This window comes from Sceloporus undulatus, chromosome 2, assembly GCF_019175285.1.
Source record: "Sceloporus undulatus isolate JIND9_A2432 ecotype Alabama chromosome 2, SceUnd_v1.1, whole genome shotgun sequence".
In the NCBI taxonomy this organism is placed as follows: domain Eukaryota; kingdom Metazoa; phylum Chordata; class Lepidosauria; order Squamata; family Phrynosomatidae; genus Sceloporus; species Sceloporus undulatus.
The window spans coordinates 47,293,275-47,313,604 of NC_056523.1; the positions used below are offsets into that span (position 1 = coordinate 47,293,275).

Here is a 20,330-nt window from a genome sequence, read left to right on the forward strand (position 1 = left end):
TTTTTAAATGGATTTTTTTCGTAACCCGGAAATTTCGTAAGGCGGCGCATTCGTATCCCGGGGTACCACTGTAATCATGGAATTACGTGTTTCTTCCTGTTCTTGTACACCACACTTCAGTAAAACTTCCTTAAACTAATGTATAGCCTTTGATAAAGAAGCTCCTTTATACAAAGTCTTTTTATGTGGCCCCCGCTCCCTTTCCTCCTTGTCCAACTGTTTATCTGGAAGTGTTTTTTAGCAACATCAGCTTATCAATCACACCACAGAACCTTACTCTGCCCCTTTGCAATGCCAGGTCGGTGAAAAAAAGTCACCCCATACACTCAGTTCCTCTAGGAAGAATCTGTTTCAGTCTGTAAAGACCAGATTGACTGCGACCTCCCAGAGGACTTTCTCCGCAGTCGCTCCCACCTTATGGAATGGCCTGCCGGATGAGATCTGTCAAATTACCGACCTAGATAGCTTTAAGAAAGCTGTCAAGATGGATCTCTTCTGATAGGCCTTCCCGGAATAGCACTCAGCCATGCAAAGATCCACATAAAGATCCCCACATATATGTGATGATTCTACCTACTGTTATTGTATTAGTGTATTATTGTTTTAAATTTTATTGTCTGTAATTTTTTGTTAGAACTGTTTAATCCTTTTTTAAAGAGGGGAGATTGTATATATTGCTGTATCATTTTAATGTGGTACACCACTTTGATTGTTTTAATAAAAAGTGGGATATAAATAAAAGTTTTATTTATTATTATTATGCTATCACAGATTTTGAATGCCCACTCGGCCATGGAAACTCACTGTGTGACCATGGGCAAGTCACACACTCTTAGCCTCAGAGGTCAAAGGCAAAGCCCCCTTCTGAACAAATCCTGCCAGGAAAGCTCCATGATAGGCTTGCCTTAGAGTCAGTGTAAGAAACTACTTAAAGGCACACAACAACAACATCACAAAAGATAAAAAAATATTTCAAACTAAAATACTTTAAAAATAATACCATGATTCAAAAGAACACCATGACTTGCTGGGATTTGTTGTGCTATTTTGATAGCATGGTTTTAGTCTAACAATATAATAGCATATGTTTTAGTCTAACAATTTAGTCAAACAATTTGATTTTTTTAAAAAAATTATCTTCCAAGGTAAGCCAAAAAGGTTTTCCATAGCCTGAAAGCACTTGGGATTCAAGAAATTGCTTGGATCAATACATATTGTATAGTTCTGTCTGTTTTTTGAAAGAAAAAGTTAAAAGTTTAGTAGGACAGCTGGGGTGCAGAACTGAGTCACCTTGTAAAGAAATTACATTTGGGGGAGCAAAAAGGCAAAATAATCAATAGTAATAAAGTCAGCCAGTCCAACTGGCAGGAAATGTCCAATTACCATTGTCTTGTTCTTAAGAATAGCAATGTTTCCTTGGATGTCAAAGCCGTTGTCTTACAGAATGCTCATTCACAGACCACCCTTGCTCTTTCTGACAACCTTGCAATCATTTCTCAACACGCAATGTCCTTGCCACCATTCTCAAGTCAAATAATAACATACATTAATAAGTAAGTTTCATTGCCATTACTGTCTTCCTGAATGTATCTGTCTTCCTGAATATATCCAACAATAATACCAGTGTTGCTTACTTTACTTTGGATAAATTCACCTACTGGTATAATAAGCTATAGCAGTCCTATAATTTCTTATTCCACAACTGTATCCAATTGTGCACAGTCCTAAGAGGTTCTCCGATACAGACCAAACCTCCCATGAATTAAAGAAAGGAGGTGGTGGGGTGGTTTTTTGGGGTGTGTGTGTGTGTGTGTGTGTGTGTGTGTGTGTTTTTGTGGGGGGGTTTTTTGCAAATATTCCTTTCTCTCTTGGTTCCTCCTGTGCCACTTCCCACATTGTTCCAAATGATCCTCCATCATCAAGAACAAATTTGAGAGTGCAAAAAACTGTAGAGAAGGGAATCAGCAAAAATCATGTCTTTCCAATTGTTTCATTTATGGAAGCTTCTGTTAGAGTGAAGAGTCTTACGTGAATATATATGCAAAATGGGATACAGGCTATTATCTATCATTAACAGAGTTCAAAATGCAAAGGATCTTGCAGCATCTTTGAGACTGTTGGAGCATGAGCTTTGGTCAACTCAGTCTACTTCCTCAAAAGCTCACCTTCTAACTTTTTTCACAGTTAGTCTCAAAGGTGCTGCAAGATCCCTTTGCATACTGATATCCCAGACTAACATAACTATGTTTCAGAGTTCAGAATGTAACCTTTTTGGACCACTCTCAAAATCTCTCCAGTAGTCCTGCTGACTGGAGGATTCTGGGAGTTGTCATTCAAAAAAGAAACTTCCCTATGCTCTGACTATAGCATTGTTTATTTGAAACATCAAGTGGTGGTAGAACATGATGAGTGTGAAAGACAATCTCACAAGAAAGCACTCTTGTGACTCCAATGGTACAAGCAGAGCTCAGGGCACCATAATATGTGTTGAGGACACGGTGCCACCTTACTAACAACAACAAAAAACCCATCTATCAAGCACTGAAAGGCAAGGGGCTTGCTTCAGTCCCAGAGATGTTCAGGAGAGCACTGTCCATTTCTGCTGAGCCCTAATTTATTTCCTGTCAAAACAGTATTGTTGCCTGAAGACTAAAAGAAGGATGTTCAAAATTACAGAAACTGCTTCACAACTTCACCCCTTGACAGATGGTCCCCTCTCATTTCCTTTCTTATCAGAAAGGCTCAGCATTACATATGTAAACTTTAGTTTTCTTATGCAGCTGCTCTCTTCTCTTCCACAGGCCATTACCTTAAGAAAAGGATAATCCCAAGGCTAAATTGTTATAAATACAATACAGACCATGCAGGTCTAATGAAATATCTAGTTTTTAAAGCTATAAAAATAACCAATAAATAAAACTAGCAAAGTGGGAACTGAAAAAAAGGAATTCCAACTAATCTTGAATCTATTATTTGCCATTAAGACAACTTCAACATAGCACAATCCTATGAATGAGAGACCTCCAAGACACCCTGACACCAATAGATCTGTTCAGGTATTGCAAACAGAAGGCCATGGCTTCCCTGATTGAACCAATTCACCTGCAGCACAGTCCCCTCTTTTCCTACTGCCTTCCACTTTACCCACTATTATCATCTTTGCCAATGAGTCACATCATCTCATCAGACATGCAAATTACAACAGCCTCAGTTTAGTCATCTTTCTTCTAGTGGTGATTCAGGCTTCATTTGCCCTTGGACCTACTTATTTGTATATTTTGTTTTTCGGGGGGGGGGGGGGGGGGGGGGGGGGTTGGCAATCCGTGGTATCCATAGAACTGTTTTCTAGCACTATATTTCGAATGAGCTAATTTTCCTCCTGCTAGTTTTCTTCACAACCATACACAGAAATCAAAAATACTACAGCCTGAAGGAGTCTGACTTTGATGTTTAGTATTTCTTAAGTTTGCCTACTTTGCTGAAGAGACAAAAAAATATAGTGTATCTTGATTTCAGTAAGGTCTCTGACAAGATCTCCATACTCTTCCCCTCCCCCAAAAAAACCTAGTAAAAAGTGGGCTACACAATGCAACTTTAGGTGGATTTGTAATTGGTTGATGGGTGCTCAGCAATGGCTCCTCTTCATCCCAGAGAGAAGTGACCAATGCAGTGCCACAGGGTTCTGTCCTAGGCTCAGTGCTATTCAACATTTTATCAATGACTTAGATTACGGAACAGAGGATATGCTTATCAAATCTGAAGATGACACAAAGGGCCAAAACGGCCACAGCGGGGCGGCTTAAAGACACTTTGGGACCACAGCAAACACACAACGCTGTCCCGCAGGCACCCTCCGCCACTGGCCCAAATAAGAATGGAAAAGATCCACTCTTTTTGGATCGGTTTTGTACTGCCTTAAGCGGCTGTGCGCAAACCTCGTGCGGCTTCTGGGCACTCCAGGGGTGTGTGTCATCAAAACACCATGCCCGTCTGATCAGCCAAGGTGGCTTCCAAGAGTCTTGGGGGGCGTGCGTAGTTAAAACAACATGCCGCAAGCCGCCCAGAAACCAGCTTTTCCAGCCAGTCTCTTTGGGCCCCAAATTAGTAGTACAGTCATCCTTCCATATTTGCGGCTTTGATATTTGTGGATTTGATTATTCACAGATTTCATTAATACATTCTCTCTAGGACTGTCTAGGTCCTCCAGTGCAATTCTGTGGTCAACTTTAATTAAAAGTTGCACTGAAAGACCATTTGTAGCTCCTCCAGTGCCATTCTATGGTCAGTGTATGTTGGGCATTGACCACAGAGTTGCACTGGAGGGCCTAGAGATTCCTAGAGAGGTGTCCTCTCAGGTAAAAACAGTGTTTTTGTTTTTTGCGGTTTTTCCATATTCATGGGGGTCTTGTTCCCCTAACCCTAGCAAATATGGAGAGACAACTGTAGTATCTAATAACACAGAGGACGGGATTATCTTAAAAGAGTAAAAACCTAGGCCAAAACTAACAAAATGAATTTCAACAGGGAGAAATGTACCGTAAGTTATTATATTTAAAAAATGAAATACACAGAATGAACTCAGAACACAATTTACTGAAGATTGGGGAAACGTTTTGTTAGATGTGAGCAAAAGTTGGGGACAGAAATTACAATAAATAAGAATAGTAAATAATGAAATCAAGATACTTAGGATATTCCTCTATTTTGTTATTTTTCTTTTACTTCTTTTTATTAATCTTTAATTGCACTTATATTTTGTATTTTCCTTTGAAGTTTAGATGAGAAAAAAGAGCACATTATAAAATAATATTGATGGAGAAAAATCTATTCATATAATTTCAGTATCACAAATCATAAATCTGTAACAAGATAGACCATGTAATAAAAGGCTGTAATAGATGAGAAAGGGCAGTTCAAAGAAGTAACGAATGGGGTAAGATTGGTAGGATGTTTGTAAATACAGGACTTGTGTGACTGTATTTGTCACAAAAGAAATGTTAAATAGTACAGTAATTTGTTCTTTTGTTTTTAAAGATATTTTTAATTGTAAAAAGTGAATAAACAGATTTTTTTTAAAAAATGAAATGCACAAGATGGGCAACACCTGGCTTAACAGCAATGTGTGTAAAAATTGATCTAGGAATCTTAGTAGACCACAAGCTGAGTCAACAGTGTGATGTGTTAGCTAAAAATGCCAATGTGATTCTAGGCTGCATCAATAGGAGTATAGTGTCTAGATCAAGGGAAGTAATAGTGCCATTCTATTCTGCTTTGGTCAGACCTCACCTGGAATAGTGTGTCCATTTCTGGGCACCACAATTCAAGGATATTGAGAAACTGGAATGCGTCCAGAGGAGAGCAACCAAAATGGTGAAAGGTCTGGAAACCATGTCCTATGAGGAGCAGCTTGGATATGTTTACCCTGGAGAAATGAAGGTAAAGAAATGACAAGAGTTCGTGGACTAAATGTTACCTGCAAATGTCCCACCCTTGCTGTAAATGGAATAGACATAGGAGAAGGAATATATAATGTACCTATATAGAAGAGTGCCTCTAAGCATGTTTTTCTCACTGAATTACCCCAAACTTTTGAGATTAAATCCATGGACCACCCAGGTAGAAGACTGGATTTTACTTATGCCCCAATCAAGATGTGTATGTTTCGCTTGGGAAAGAGAAGGTTAAGAGATGACATAACCATGTTTAAATATTTGAAAATGTGTCATTCTGAGGATAGAGCAAGCATATTTCTGCTTCTCCAGAAAATAGGACATGGAGCAATGAATTCAAACTACAGGAAAAGAGATTCCATCAAAACATTAGGAAGAATTTCCTAATGGTAAGAGCTCTTCTAGAATAAATCTCTTTGGAGATTTTTAAACAGAGATTGCATGTCCATCTCTTGGGAGTGTTTTAATTGTGCCTTCCTGCATGGAAGTCCCTTGTGGTTTCATCCAACTCCTTGATTCTATGATTCTACAGAAAATCAGTCTTCATTTGAGCTTTTTGAATGTAAAGTTTGGCTATCAGTCTTGAAAAATAGCAAACTCTATACCCAACCCATACAAATGAAAATCACCCAGGGTTTGGGGAGTTTCCCAGCAGACAGTGGGTCATTAATTAGACACCCTGAGCACTTGCCATTTAACAACAGAACAATACACAGATCAACATACAAATCACTTCCCCTCAACCAACAATATATACCCTTCTCTCTTCCATGCCAGCATTCTCTGAAGATACCAGCAATTGCTGCTGGCAAAACATCAGGAAGAAACTCTTCTAGGACATGGCCTCATAGCCGAAAAAACCCACAAAAAACTATAGAAGCTTCTTAGTGTGCCTAGTTATAACCTTTAAAACTTGACATGGCTTGGATCCACCTTATCTAAAAGACCCTATCTCCCTATGTGAGCCAGACCAACTTTTTAAGAGCTTTAGGAGAGGCCTCTCTCACATTCTTATCACCTTCACAGGCACTTTTAGTTAGGACACAGGAGTGGCCGCTCCCAGACTATGAGACCCACTTCCACGGGAGGTTTGGCTGGACTCCTCTATGCTCTCTTTCCACTGGCACACAAATACTTTTTTTATTTTGGCAGAGCCTTTGTCTCTTAAATCATGTGACAGAAAGCTGTTTAGAAGTGGTGTACTTTGCTTTTATCTTTTAAGTTTGAAATGTATTTAAATTGTATTTAACCATGCGCCTTTTTAAACAGAGGTGTTTTGTTGAGTGGCTTTTTAATTTTTGTATAGGAAATTTTTAGCTTAATTTTGTTTTAGGTTATTGAACGTATTTATTTATTTAATGCCCTGCCTTGGGTTGTGTGCTGGGAAAAAGGCAGGACATTAAATAAATAAACAAATAGTTTGTGACAAAAAAAAAGTAAATTCTTATTTTAAGCTGAGAGTTACTGTCCAGACACATAACTGTATATGGAATTATGTGATTATGTTTGGAGATACACAAATGTTAGCCTGTTTTTCTAGATGGAATACCATCTACCACTTCAAGGAGAGAAACACTTTTGAACTCTCCCCTCACATGTTTTTCTATATATAATCAAACCCTCAAAGTTGCTACAACGTACCCAGATAACAAAAAACAAAACCCGTATTTCTCAACATTTACTGGCACAACACAAAGGCTTTATTTCCCCTACTCAGGTGCCAAAGAGCCCTACTGGAAAAGAGGACATAGGAAGCCTTTTATTTTCCCTTTGCTATAGTTCTGGCAATTCACCACAATGTTATCAGATGTGCAGACCTCAAAAGCATTTCAAGCCATGGGATACTATTTTCTTGCTACTGAAAAACAGCAAAGCAACAAACAAGATCTTATATCCCAACAATATTTTATAGCTGCCATAAAGGACTAAATCCAGAACACATGAAAACATATATTCTCATACAAAAATTTACAATAATAAAAGAATAGTATCCCTACTTTAAACCTTCTGTGTCAATGGCTTCAGTCCAGTTAGCAGGACAGTAAAGACTAGCTTTGTTCAGATCATTCCTTTATTATCTGTTGTAAGCTCTTGATGACAACACCAAGGTACAAACCATAGAATTCTTATCTATTTATTATTTATTCTACTTTATTCTATTTTATTTGCTGCCTTTCTCCCAAACTGGACCCAAGGCAGCTCACAAAAAATGGTTAAAAACAACAATAAAACAATATAATTTTAAAATACAGCATTAATAATTTTGTAATAGCAAATGATTCGGCCACTCAGAAAACAATCAAAATGACAGGTATTACCATGGTTCAAACTTCAAACTTCAGTTCCCTAGCCACTTGGCTAACACGAGATTCAAAGTGATATTAAACATCACTGTGTTAATCACACTGTAACTGCCAGACTGACACATATTTAATTACAAAGGAAAATTATCGTAACTCAAGAGAAGGCTACAGTTGGAAAATAACACCTAGAGCAAACTACAACCAGCACCCCACATATTCCCTGCAACCCTGTTGCCACGTCGCTTGTCTGTCTGTCTGTCTCTGTTAATGTTGGTCCACCTCCATTCCAAGGGATTTCCAAGAGAAGGACTGGCAAGGACATATCTGTCTGGCATACAGGGAAAAAAGCAGCATGGGAGTGGGAAGGGTTCTTTCAGCAGCTACTGAATTCTTTCCCAGAAAGGATCCTCTTGCAAACGCTTTGCAGTTCTGCCAAGAAGACCCTGCTTTCCAGCCTTGAAAAATGAGAGCTTCCAAAGGAAAACATCTCCTTCTTGCTGCTCCAAGAAGAACACACATTGTCATAGGAAGCTAATAAAAATGCCCAGAATACTGTTGACAGAGGTAGGGGCTTTGCAGGTAATAGGATTACTATATATTTTCAGGAAATGTCCTCTTTTTCAAAGCTAATTTGAAATTCCAATTTCCCTGGCATATCCTCTTTTTCAGAGCTAAAATATCTCTACAAGTGGCTTTTGGAAATGCCTGGGCATTTTATAAGGTCTAGACTAGAGGAAAAGGGCGAACAGATCATCGAGCTCTGAGGAAGGAGTTAGATATGCCAGGTAAAGCAGGGTGAGGGAAGTTCTCCAAAACAACCAACCTCAGCCCAGTGGGGATTACACAGTGCTGGCCACAATCCGCCTCCATGCCTAAGGAGAAACATCATCAAGGAGAAAGACAAAGGAGAGGAGAAGGCTGACCTTCCACAGTCATTGGGATGTTTCCCAGTCACATCTTAGACCAATGACTCCAAAAGTGGGCAGTACACCTCCCCAGGGGGCGGTGGAAAGATCCAAGAGGGCAGAGAGGGAAAAGGGGGCAGCAGGAGGTGTTGAGGGAAAAGGGAGAGGCAGGAGGGATGTTCAGACAAAGTATTTGTGCGCAACAAAGATAAGGGCAACCATCAGACTTTAGGACCATGGCAGGAATGAGGATTGCATTAAACTACTTTTCTGAGTCTCCTAAAACCACCACATAGCCTCACTGATCGCCTCATGTGGTGGTCTCCTGCTCTTTGCCTGCTCCTGTGAGCTCACTCCCTTAGCCACATCTTTCGCTAGTAGTGGCAGTGGCAGCTGGGAACTTGTGAGGCTTGGGCAAAGGTCATTGCTTCTGTGGCCCAAAGTGGCACCATTTGGGGACAGACTGACTGACTGGTTAAAGGAGTTAGGAGCTTATGGCAGTGGGGGTGAAGTAGCAGGGAAAAAAGGAGCTTTAAAATTTGAGACCTTGCTTAAACTTTGTGAGCTTTGCTGGAACATGGCTGGCAGGTTGGAGCTGCATTGCTGCTCCTGCTTCCTTTCATCAGACAGGCTGAGAGAAGAGGTAGCAAAAGCAACAATGTCAGTATATGTGTTTGGGGAGGGGGGAGGGGAGAGACCCTTGAAGCTATGTGGAAAAGACATGTCTCTTGGAAAGGAGGGGAAGGAGTATCCAGGGTCAATTCAGTCCAGAGAATGTGGCCTCTGTAAACCCCCTACACACACACACACACACACACACACACACACACACACACACCAGCTACACCCCTCTGTGTCCAATGAAGAAGAACTGAGAGTCCTTCCTCATTAGAGAGAAACATCTCCCTTTGCACCCAGTCCCCTTGGGGACAGCAACCGAGCAACTGGTTGAGCAGTGACTGAGAGGCCTTGTCCACACTGTTCTTTGCTGGAAGGGCAGCATGGGTGAGAGGCTTCTCGGTTGCTAGTCAACCACCTGTTTTGTTGCTGCTCCCAGGGTGAGCAGGTGCAAATGGAGCAGTGACCAAGCAGCCAGCCAAGCAGCAACCGAGAAGTATTCTTAGCCGCTGCTCAGGCAGCTGCCCAGTTGCTGCTCCAAAGATCACTGAGCGCAAAGAGAGAAGCTGTCTAGGTTGGTTGCTCTGAATTTCCAGTAGAACAGTAGACCTAATATAAAAAAAAAGACATGGAGGGGCATTGGGGGAAAATTGTGGTGGCCACTGTGCTATACTGACTCAACTGAGGAGCAGTGGTGTCTCTCATAACTGCTCAGAACTTATAGAGTATTAAAAGCAAGAGTCATCATAGTGAGGGGTACTTTGAAGTAGTCTGTCAGTAAATGTGTCCTTTTTTGCTTTTCAACATATGGCAACCCTAGCAAGTAACTAAGACAAAGTTATTTTGCAACCATTTCTATTGGTGGCATCTGTTCCTTTCAAGTGAAGATGCCTGGCACTGAACCTCAAACTTCCTGCATGAGAAAGCCTGTACTTTACCAATGAGCTGTCACCTGCCCTCTTCCTTCCTTCTCACGTTGTCTCTGTTCCAGCAATTGCTTCCAATTTGTATCCTGAGGTTACTGACCCAAAAACCTCCAACAAATGTGGTGGTGCAGGGATGATACATACTTGTCTGCACCCAAATCTATGAATGCACATGCCTTCATGAAATACTGAATAAATATGAAAATACCCAATATAGCCCTGACCCAGAAACATCACACATCCCCTTGCACTGTAAACATTTTTGGATTTTGTAATTTCAATATATATTACAGTTTAATCTGTAGTTCCCAATGAGTACTGACTCACATCTTGCATTTGCTCTGTGGAATCTACAAAATAGCATGTTACCTTGCAGAACGGAAAGTCTTTACAAGTCCATCTAATATCCTATTATTTTTCAGGTCAGGTCCTGCAGCTGCCTAGAAAAAAAAACAGAAAATGTTCAAGAAAACATTATTTTACTTAGCCATTTGCAGTTTCTTACATTTCCTGCAGTGAAATTGTTATATTTGAAAGGAAAACATATATCAAGTACACACCACCCTTCCTGAAAAACCTCTAAGCAGCTAGAATGCAGTGCTACTCAAAATGGTCTGTGGAAGAGTGCAGGTCTCCCAGCCATCTGCAGATCTGTGGCAAGTTCCCAGGAAAGGAAGAAACAGCTTTAGCCAATGGGCACAAATATGGCATAAATCCCTGGCATTAGAAATAAAATGCCGATCTGTCTACGACTGAGAAATTTTGAAAAGTGGTGTGTGAGTCACATATGTTTTACAAACTTAACAAAAAGCAATTGTATATTTAAAGGCAAACTAACAAACTTTTTAATCTCAAGCAATTTAGTATTTTTTATCATAGCCAAAACTATATTTTTGAAGGGAAAAGGCGTATACTGAAGTTTGATGATAATGTTAAGTCAAAGAGAAAATGGGAGAAATGGGAAGCAAAGATTTTAAAAAGGGAAGGCTAAACTTTAATTAATTATGGAATATACAGATACACTTTCAACAAAGATTCACTGCATACAAATTTTTCTTTTATAGATCTCCTATTTATTTATCTCTGCTTGTAGAGTGCCAAAACAATATTGTTCTTTTGCGCGCGCACACACACACACACATACACATTTTTTATGTAAAAGATATAAAGGCAGAAACAAAGTTATTTGTTCCAGAGATGTATACAAAGCAGCCTTCAAAACAGCAACAAGCCTCAAGAGCAACAGGGAGTACAGCCTAGACAGCACTTAACTTTCAAGAACTTGCAGTTTAAATCAGACCTTTATGATAAGAGACTAAAAATCAAACAAATTAGGCCACTAGAGTTTATCAAAATTTTTGTTAACACTTTTACACAAAGTATCGTAAGAAATGTGCTAAAATCCAACTACTCTGAACTAATTCCAATATGGCTTAGTAGAAATAGTTTCTAGCAGTCCATGTCATTTTATTATGTAACAAAATATTTAGAACCAGCAAGCTGCACACTAATTCACTCTCTGGCGCCTTACAGACGGGCCTAAGCGGCGCCATTGTTGCGCCAGGAATACGCGCTAGGGGCGGCGCTTCCGGACACGCCTTGCCCCTCGCGCGTATTCTGTATGGCAAGATGGCGGCGCCCTATACAGACGGGCGCGGCCATCTTGACGTAACGGACGCACAGCGTCCGGACGTCTAAACCCGGAAGAGCCGTCGCGAGTGCACGCTTTGGCACTTGCAGCGGCTCTTCCGGATTGCCGGAAGGAGTGCGATTTCTGCACTCCTTTTTTGCAGCACGGAGGAGTCGCACGGTTTGGCTGCTGCGGCTCCTCCGCGCTGCAACTGGCAGCGGCCCAAGACCGCCCCTTTTGGGCGGTCTGTAACAGGCCTGAGTTTCAGAAATAGTATACCCGATACGCCAGAGTTCCTCACTTTCTGATTACCAATGGGGCACTTTATTTTTATTTGGTGACAGGAAATCTAGGAAAAAGTTTACAGTATGAAATCTAAGAAAAACACTTTAAATAAAATTAAAAACAGAACTTAGATTTCCTTCTACAAAATAAGTCATGTTTTCAAATCTGAAATGTGCACAGATGTGAAATTTCATCTGATGACAGCTTGGGGTGGGATGCTAGGTAAATTGTCATAAATAATTAGCATCTATTCCTCAGATTCATGCTTTTACATTGTGACAGCACTGGGGTTGTTACATTTTCTGGGGACAAGGAAGACTTGCAACTACTCACAAATTCCACATTTTCTGGTTTTGAGTGTATGGGTACTGAAGAACACCCTTCGTTCTGAACCTACAGAATTTTGTAGTTTTTGTCCCCTGGAACATAGTGGAATTCTCACTGGGGTCAGAAAATGCCCCCGATTAAGGTACACAATCGAAAGTGTTTTTTTTTTGTTTTGTTTTGTTTTCTATCTGCCTGAGTAAAGCTACATTTGATAGCTGCTGAGGGAGATCAGATACCAGTGTAAGAAACAGTGCAAATACAAGAAAAGTCAATTGTATGTGTGTTTGCATATGAGCGGGCCAGATTCCACAGCAAATTTTGTGACCACATGAATATTTGAACTTCTGCTGTCCCCTGCTGACAAACACACAGATGAGAGATATATTAACAATTTGTACCACTGTAGTCTTGTCCCTTTCTTCACTCTTTTGCAAGTAGCAAGAAAGTTTATAAATATCCCAGGGCAGCCATTTTGTGACTGGCACCCATTTCAGTCTCTCTGATTCCAAAGACACCTGCAAGTCCAAAAAGTCTGTTCTCACCCTGTATGAACTGACTCTATGAGGTTGGTCAAAAATAAATAAACACTCAGATTGGGGGACAGAAATCACTCACCATAGAAGCAATAGCAGTTTCATTTATATACCGCTTCATACCGCACCAAGCAGTCTCTAAGCAGTTTACAACTGTAAGCAATTACCCCCACAAAACTGAGTACTCATTTTAGTGACCTAGGAAGGATGAGTCCACCTTGAGTCTCTGGCTGGGATTGAACTCACCACCTTGTGGTTTATGAGTGAGTGGCTGCAGTACTGGCATTTAACCACTGAGCCACCAGGCCTCCTACCATCTGAAAGTTATGTTGAAAAATAATCTTTCCTTAAAACCTGAATAACTAAATAAGCTTCTCAGTTTAAAACAGAGCTGCTTCAGTTCATAAAGGAGTCTTTTTTGCATTTATTACTATCATTAATATTTTAGTACGGAAGTCCCGAAACTCTGATTTCAGTATTATTCACTCCAAAGTACCAGAATGATCCACACTAGACCCAGTGGAGATGAGAAGCAAAGACAGAATTACTTTTGAAGCACCGAAAGTGCTGCCATGAATGAGTCTGTTGTCATTCTATGCCTATAAAAAAGAATTCCTCACTATAACAAAATATCCAAAATGCCTCCCCTAAGCAACTGTTTGCTTACTTAAATACTCTATGAGTCAAGTCTCATAAATACAGCTCAGTCTCATCTCCTTTATGATTATATCATCATCATACCTTAGATTGCATGCCGTTGACAGGATTTTATTGTTATTACTTGTTGTTGGAAAGGGCCATGTAAATTTAGGGCCCTGTAAAATAAATGATGATGATGATGATGGTGATGATGATGATGATGATGATGATGATGTAAATTGGATAACAATGCTCCCGGGGCATTATGCATATAATCAGGTCTGGTTCAAAATCTAGTATGTCACTTAAGACATGCAGTCTTGATTTAGGGGAAGGGGATTTAGAGGGCATGAAAGTTTGAAAAAGCTTTACATGCCCAGGAACAATTCTTTAGTACAATAGACTAGCACTGGCTTTGTCTCTGGGCTAATCAAAGGAGACAATATCACATTGCAAAGAAAGAAGTATTTAAGACACTATCCCCCAAAAAACTTTCTAAGGAAGATTTAGGTTTTTATTTTGAAAACAAGTAGTAGACAGGAGTAAAGAACTGAGGGAAAAAAAGAACGAGATATAGCTTAATCCTTTCCCTATTCAATAACCTGCAGAAAGGGAAAGAATTTAAATTCCACTATTCCCCAAATTTTTTCTATTATCCTTTCTGAAGCTGCTTTACTTTCTTGCATGAATTTGTGAATGTATCTCAAACAGTTTTGTCCATGACACTGTCTGCAGCTGCAACTCACAGCAAGCCCCTCTGAACAAATCTTGTCAAAAAAAACTTGTGATAAAAACTTGGCCTTAGGGTTGTCATAAGTCGGAAACAACCTGAAAGCACCCAACAACAGGAATGGATGCACAAGAGGCCTGAAACCGTAGTGGAGGGAGGCTGCCAACAGAGGTACTGGAAAAGAGAGCAATCCATCAAAGAACCCTGGCACTGTGTTGCAGAAGAGAATACCAGATCTGTAAAGCTGTAGGGTCATGGAACAGAGGGTAGTTTTCAAAATGAGGGAAAGAGTGGACTTGAATTAAATTAATATCTCCAACGGCCCTTAATTGTAACTTTACAATGTAAAACATTTGCTGAAACAGAAATACTGCAGAGGGAGGTTGCCACTTACCACACAGCAGGTAGGACACTGAGCTTTAAAGGACAGGGACTTACGAATGCAGAGAGAACAATCTGCAAAGAGAGAGGAAATAACACAAAATACCATTAGGGCAATCAGCTATTTGACAACAGTACCATTTTGGTAATTTACTTCTCAACTGGCAAAGGCTGAAATGTAAATTTTCAAATTGGTTCTCCACAACTTTAAAACAACAACAATTATGTGCAGCTCTTTAATTATGAACAAGCATTTCCCGAACAACCTGTGTGACAAAGTAGAAAGAATCATATAAGAAAGCCTTACAAGTAGAATGGACAAATTTCATAAGCTGTAACTAATATAACAACTAATGGACTTCAAGATAACATCATGTAGCACAAGAGAGCCAAGGGAGACAGAACTTTTGCTATCCCATGCTTTGCTTCTGCTAGCTATTTGTCCAGAACAAGGACTAAGCAACAATTCAGGAACAAGCATACACCACTTGTTTGATTATTATGCAGAATTCTAGCTTAATCCAAAGAGGATGCACAATATTTTTATTTAAAACATTGCACAGATTTTCCTTAAAAACCTTAAAAACTGTGCATGGATATGCAGGCGCTGGGTTGCATTCAGCCCTGGGAACCTGTACGTTTGGCCCCTGAAGCCATCCAGAAGCCCTTCCAGGCTCTCAGACAAAAAAAGAAAATAATAATAACTACACATTTTCAGATTATCTTTTTTTTTTTTTTGTCCCCAAACTGACCCAAACCATTACTTCCCCAATTCTCCTCAAACCTCCTCGAGACACAACAGAAATCCTTTTAAAAATCAGATACAAATCAGCCAAAATGGCATCTGGAAATTATGTCACATCACTATGTATAAAAGACACTGACTTGACAATCCAAGCAACGTTAGTAAAAATTGTGTTAATCTGTCCTTATGTTTATGAACTTCCCAAAGAGTTCACATTTTCTAGGACAAAAGCCATTAGTCTCTGATCCCATTACTATCAGGCATACTTGTTAATTCTTTGTTAAGTCCATGTTCCCTACCAAACTGGGGTTGATGCAAGTTCGAAATTCTCCACCTAATCAATTTACATCACCCTTTAAGAAGAAAATTAAGAAGCACTGGAGCCATTAATAAAGTTCATGTTCAAGCGCTAGGCTGCTGATCAATTAGGCAGTCACACAATTAATGTTACATTATTTTTAAAAAAATGCCATGTATGAAAATCCATATTAGAAAAATGCTTTACACCTGCTTGAATACAAATCAGCTTAATTGGGCTGCCCTGAAATTCTCCTGGGAACTGAGGCATTTTAGAATGTGATGGGACTGATTTATGCCATGTTCAATATTCATGTCCCAGGAGTGCTGGAACACATCCAAAGATAAGCAGTAAAGCCAACTGGGAAAAAAAAACAGTCATCACCTCTCCACCTTATTTGTATTTGCAGTGACAATGTAGTACATTTTTGTGTGGCAAATGACACCTACAAACTGAATTGTGTGTGCGCATGTACCTTCAGTTTGCCTATCGATTTATGGCAACCTCATTAACTTTATAGGGTTTTCTTAGGCAAGGAAAACTCAGAGGTGGTTTTGCCAGTTCTTTCCTCTGAAATGTAGCCTACAGCACCTGGTATTGGTTGGTAGTCTCCCATTCAAGTACTAATCAGGGCTGACCCTGCTTAGCATCCAAAAACAGAGGGGCTCTTGTGACTTTAGGCCATTACAGCACTCTAAACTACTGAACTGCCAAGTAAAAACAGTAAAACACTCTGCCTAAACTTTTAGGAACATCGACTAAATTTCACTATAGAAAAAAAGAGATTGAGACTCAAGATATTGGATTGCACAAAGCATTACCAGAACTATACTCTTGCAGAAGCAATATTCCAACAGAATGCCAGAAACAGCCATTATTTTACAGAACAGAGGTCCATCATGTCCTCTAAATAACATATTTTTCACAATGCCATTGTATCGAACTTGCTTACAACTCTGGCTGCTCCATCTGAAAAAGGAGCAGAAGATATAGAGAAAAGAAGCAACTAAAATTAATAAGAATTATCATTTTCCCCAGAAGGAAATACAAAATAGACTTTTGAGTTCAGCAAAAAAAAATATAAGAACATAAAGTATAATAGAAGTTTACAAGATAATGAGTGCCAAAAAATGAAATAATTTTCTTTAACACAGTCAGGATTACAGCTAACTAGTAAGTTGGAATGAAATTGGGTACACTGAGGGCAGATTCAGAAATGGACACTGAAATAGGTCTTTCCATGACACGCAAATAGCTTATACAATTTTCTGTTACACGATATACAGTACCAATAACCTTTACCTAAAGAGTGTCAGACATGATGCTACACTTTTATTAAGAATGGTCCATAGAGCTTCCAGTATAAGAGACCATTTCTCTGACAATTGATTACTTGCAGCAAAGAAAATGTCTTGGATCAAGAGTTCCCTCAAGAGGAAGTCCACTCATGTACAGGCCTGTCAAAAGATAGGAGAGGAAGGTTTTTCCCCACCAATTCCCACTGCAGCTCCCTCGGCCTCTTAAAATTCCATGCCCCAGAAAGCTGGGGAGATCCTTCAGAACGGTATGGAAGATGGCATGGAGGTATCATTCCAAAGGAGGAATGAACAACAACAGCTTACCCACTCCTTGTTCTCCTAAAGAAACCTTGGCTGTAGTCCTTTCTGCAACTGAAAGAAGCTCTTCCATTCAGGTACAGAAGCTATGGACCCAAATCCATGATTTTTACAAGTTATCCTACCTGTGAATATCCATACACGTGGCCAGGCACATCTATAGATGGTCAAACATCTTACTCTTTAACAACAAGTTTAATCTACAACGTATAATATCTTCAGGCTAGAGGGATAAAGAATACAATGCTTCACACAGGATGGACAAATCAAATTGTCCCAGGTACATTAAACGGTTTCTAAAAGTAGGTAACTTAGGCCCTGTACAGATGGGCCATTAAGCACATCTTGGCGACTTACTAGGGTTGCCTCGGGGCGTTGCTTATATACACCCCGCAACCCTAGTATGTCACTGGGATGTCAAAATAGTGGTGCCCTGTCTACATGGGTGCCGCCATTTTGACGTAACAGCCATGTCGCGTCCAAATGTCGCAGCCGTTATGTCTTGGCACTGCTGCAGGGCGCCTGTGGCACCCTTTCAGCGGTGCCAGGAGGAGTTCCAAAACAGAGCTCCTTTCGCGCTGCGTATCGCTGGCACAGCCTTTACACGGCTGCGCCAGCGATACAAAAGAGAAAGGGGCCGAGTGGCCCCTTTCTCTCTTTCCCCACCACTGTTGGGGTGTCCTTGGGGCATGAAGCCCCAAGGAAACCCCTTTCCAGGCAGCGGGGAAGTAGCATTTTACCACTTCCCCGAAGCCTGGAAAAACGGCGGATCAGGGCCTCCAGGGCTGCCGTTGTGGTGTATCCTGCCTTAGTTAATGGGTGCTGAAGTAAGACAAAATGAAGAATATAGATGTGGAAAAATCATCATGGACTTGCAGTGAAAGAGTGTCAAACCCTTTCCCACACTGCAACACAAAAATCCTGCATGCACAATTTGGGAGTAATGCATAAGATTAATCTCTAGCTGTGCAAAATATTAAATCACGATGCTCCTACAAATAATTTCCAGTAATGTCAATGCATTTCATAATTGTCTATAAACCAGAAGATATTACTTCCTCACCAAAGCCATATGGTGGAGAGAACACAGAATCATCTGAGAGACAACAGGAAAACAGCAACCATAAGATCTTGACAGCTGAATTGCACAATCTTTGGAGGGGCCAAAGTTCCCCAAAGCTAGTTTGGGAAGGCTGCGTTTTGGCTGCTGTTGCTATAAAGTTAATCTCAAAGGTTCTACAGGTTCCCTTTCGATACTGATATTCAAGATTAACATGGCTATGTTTCTGTATTCTACTCCCATTGTCAAAGCAGAGTTTCTCTAAAAGCCATTCCTAGGAGACGGGTTTGGAAATGTGGTTTTGACAAGAGATAAGATTTCTAGTGAATACAAGTCAAGGGAGGACAAGTACAAGGAGGCCAATGGCCAGTTACCACCCTCTGGCCCCATATGGGCTGCACCTGCCAGAACAAGCCCACATTCCTCCACTGTCCTCTACAGTCCCTCTGAAAATCAGTTACAGGAAGTGGTTTACTCTTGTCATTTTGAGAGGGACGGCAGAAGAAATTGAGGCATGGGGTATGGGATTCTGAGGTGCAAGTGGAAGTGGGGACATTTTGATGTATTTTCATATGGGGAGGTTCTACAGTTGGCCCTTCCCTTACATGGGGGATCCATTCCAGACCCCACCGCATAAGGAAAATAATGCGTAAACTCAAGCCCCATTAGAAACATTGGGGCTCATTCCCATGGCGGGCACCTGGCGCGCCCCATTGTTTCTTCCAGGGCATGGCAGAAGCCTTACCGGCGCAGCTTCCAGCGTATGCTGGAATCTGCATATAGCGCAGTCGCATATGATGCGGGAGCACTGTATATGGTTTGGGGTCAACCAAATTATTTTTATTATTATTTTATTTTCTTCTATCCCGCCTTTCTCCCAACATAGGGACTCAAAGCAGCTAACACCTAATTTAAAAACAATACAAAATTCAAAAATACAATATAAAATTTTAAAAAAATTTAAACAATTTTAAAAGTTAAAACTGTTATGAATTAAAATGCAACATGTTAAAAATATAAACCTTAAAATTTAAAATGCACAACATTTAAACAATTTAAACAATTCTGCTTCAACATGTGGACCTTGTTGATTTTAAATATTTTTTTAATTGTTGTAAGCCACTTTGAATTCCAATCTGGGTAAAAGGGAGAATATAACAACAACAACAACAACAACAACAACAGCAACAATCAACTAGTAAGCATAACTAGAACATGTACCTACCTTCCTATGCATAATTACTTGGGAATTTGTCCCATGAAATGATTTTGTAATAAAATAGAAGCAGGAGTAGGAGATACATCAATAATAAACAACTGAGCCACAGATAATGCAATCCATAAACTGGCAAACTTGTCTGCACTGATAAAACAGAGTTGCCAGTAATTCATGATGCTAACCAACATCATGATTTTCTAGTTACTGTTCATATTGTACATCTTACTTTTTTGGACTGGATGAGAATTTTTTTAAAAAAAACACATCAAACACATTAAAAAATAAAACATTCAAGCACTAATGGACAACAACATATAGTTTTCCTTTCCTTTATGCGAGGAGTTCATTATGGACCCCACCCCCAGCATACGGGAAATTCCATGAATGCTCGAATTTGTTACACATAGCTAAGAAATTCAAAAATGAAAAATAATTAATACCATGTACACAGAACATTTAAACATAGGTTGAAAAATCACTTCTATACTTACAATTATGTGAACACTGGGGAATGATCATTGCAGTGTTGAAGTATTCGAAACATATCCCACAACGCAACAAGTTATCTAATTCCTGAAACAGGTTTACAAATTTTTATTGTCATAAAGATGGGTCAAAAAGACACATTCAGGTTATAATATAAAAGTCATTTTAAGAAAGAATCT

At 39.9% G+C, this 20,330-nt stretch overlaps 1 protein-coding gene across 1 annotated transcript in view; it reads right to left on the minus strand.

Moving 5' to 3' along the window:
• RAD18 (RAD18 E3 ubiquitin protein ligase) overlaps positions 1 to 20,330 on the minus strand; it is a 165,182-nt gene that overhangs the window by 132,883 nt on the left and 11,969 nt on the right. The window contains exons 2-4 of the mRNA XM_042454697.1: positions 20,157 to 20,238; positions 14,741 to 14,802; positions 10,572 to 10,642 (exon numbers count right to left, since the gene is read on the minus strand). Of these exons, the coding sequence (XP_042310631.1) occupies positions 10,572 to 10,642; positions 14,741 to 14,802; positions 20,157 to 20,238 (215 nt within the window). The remainder of the gene's footprint in view (positions 1 to 10,571; positions 10,643 to 14,740; positions 14,803 to 20,156; positions 20,239 to 20,330) is intronic.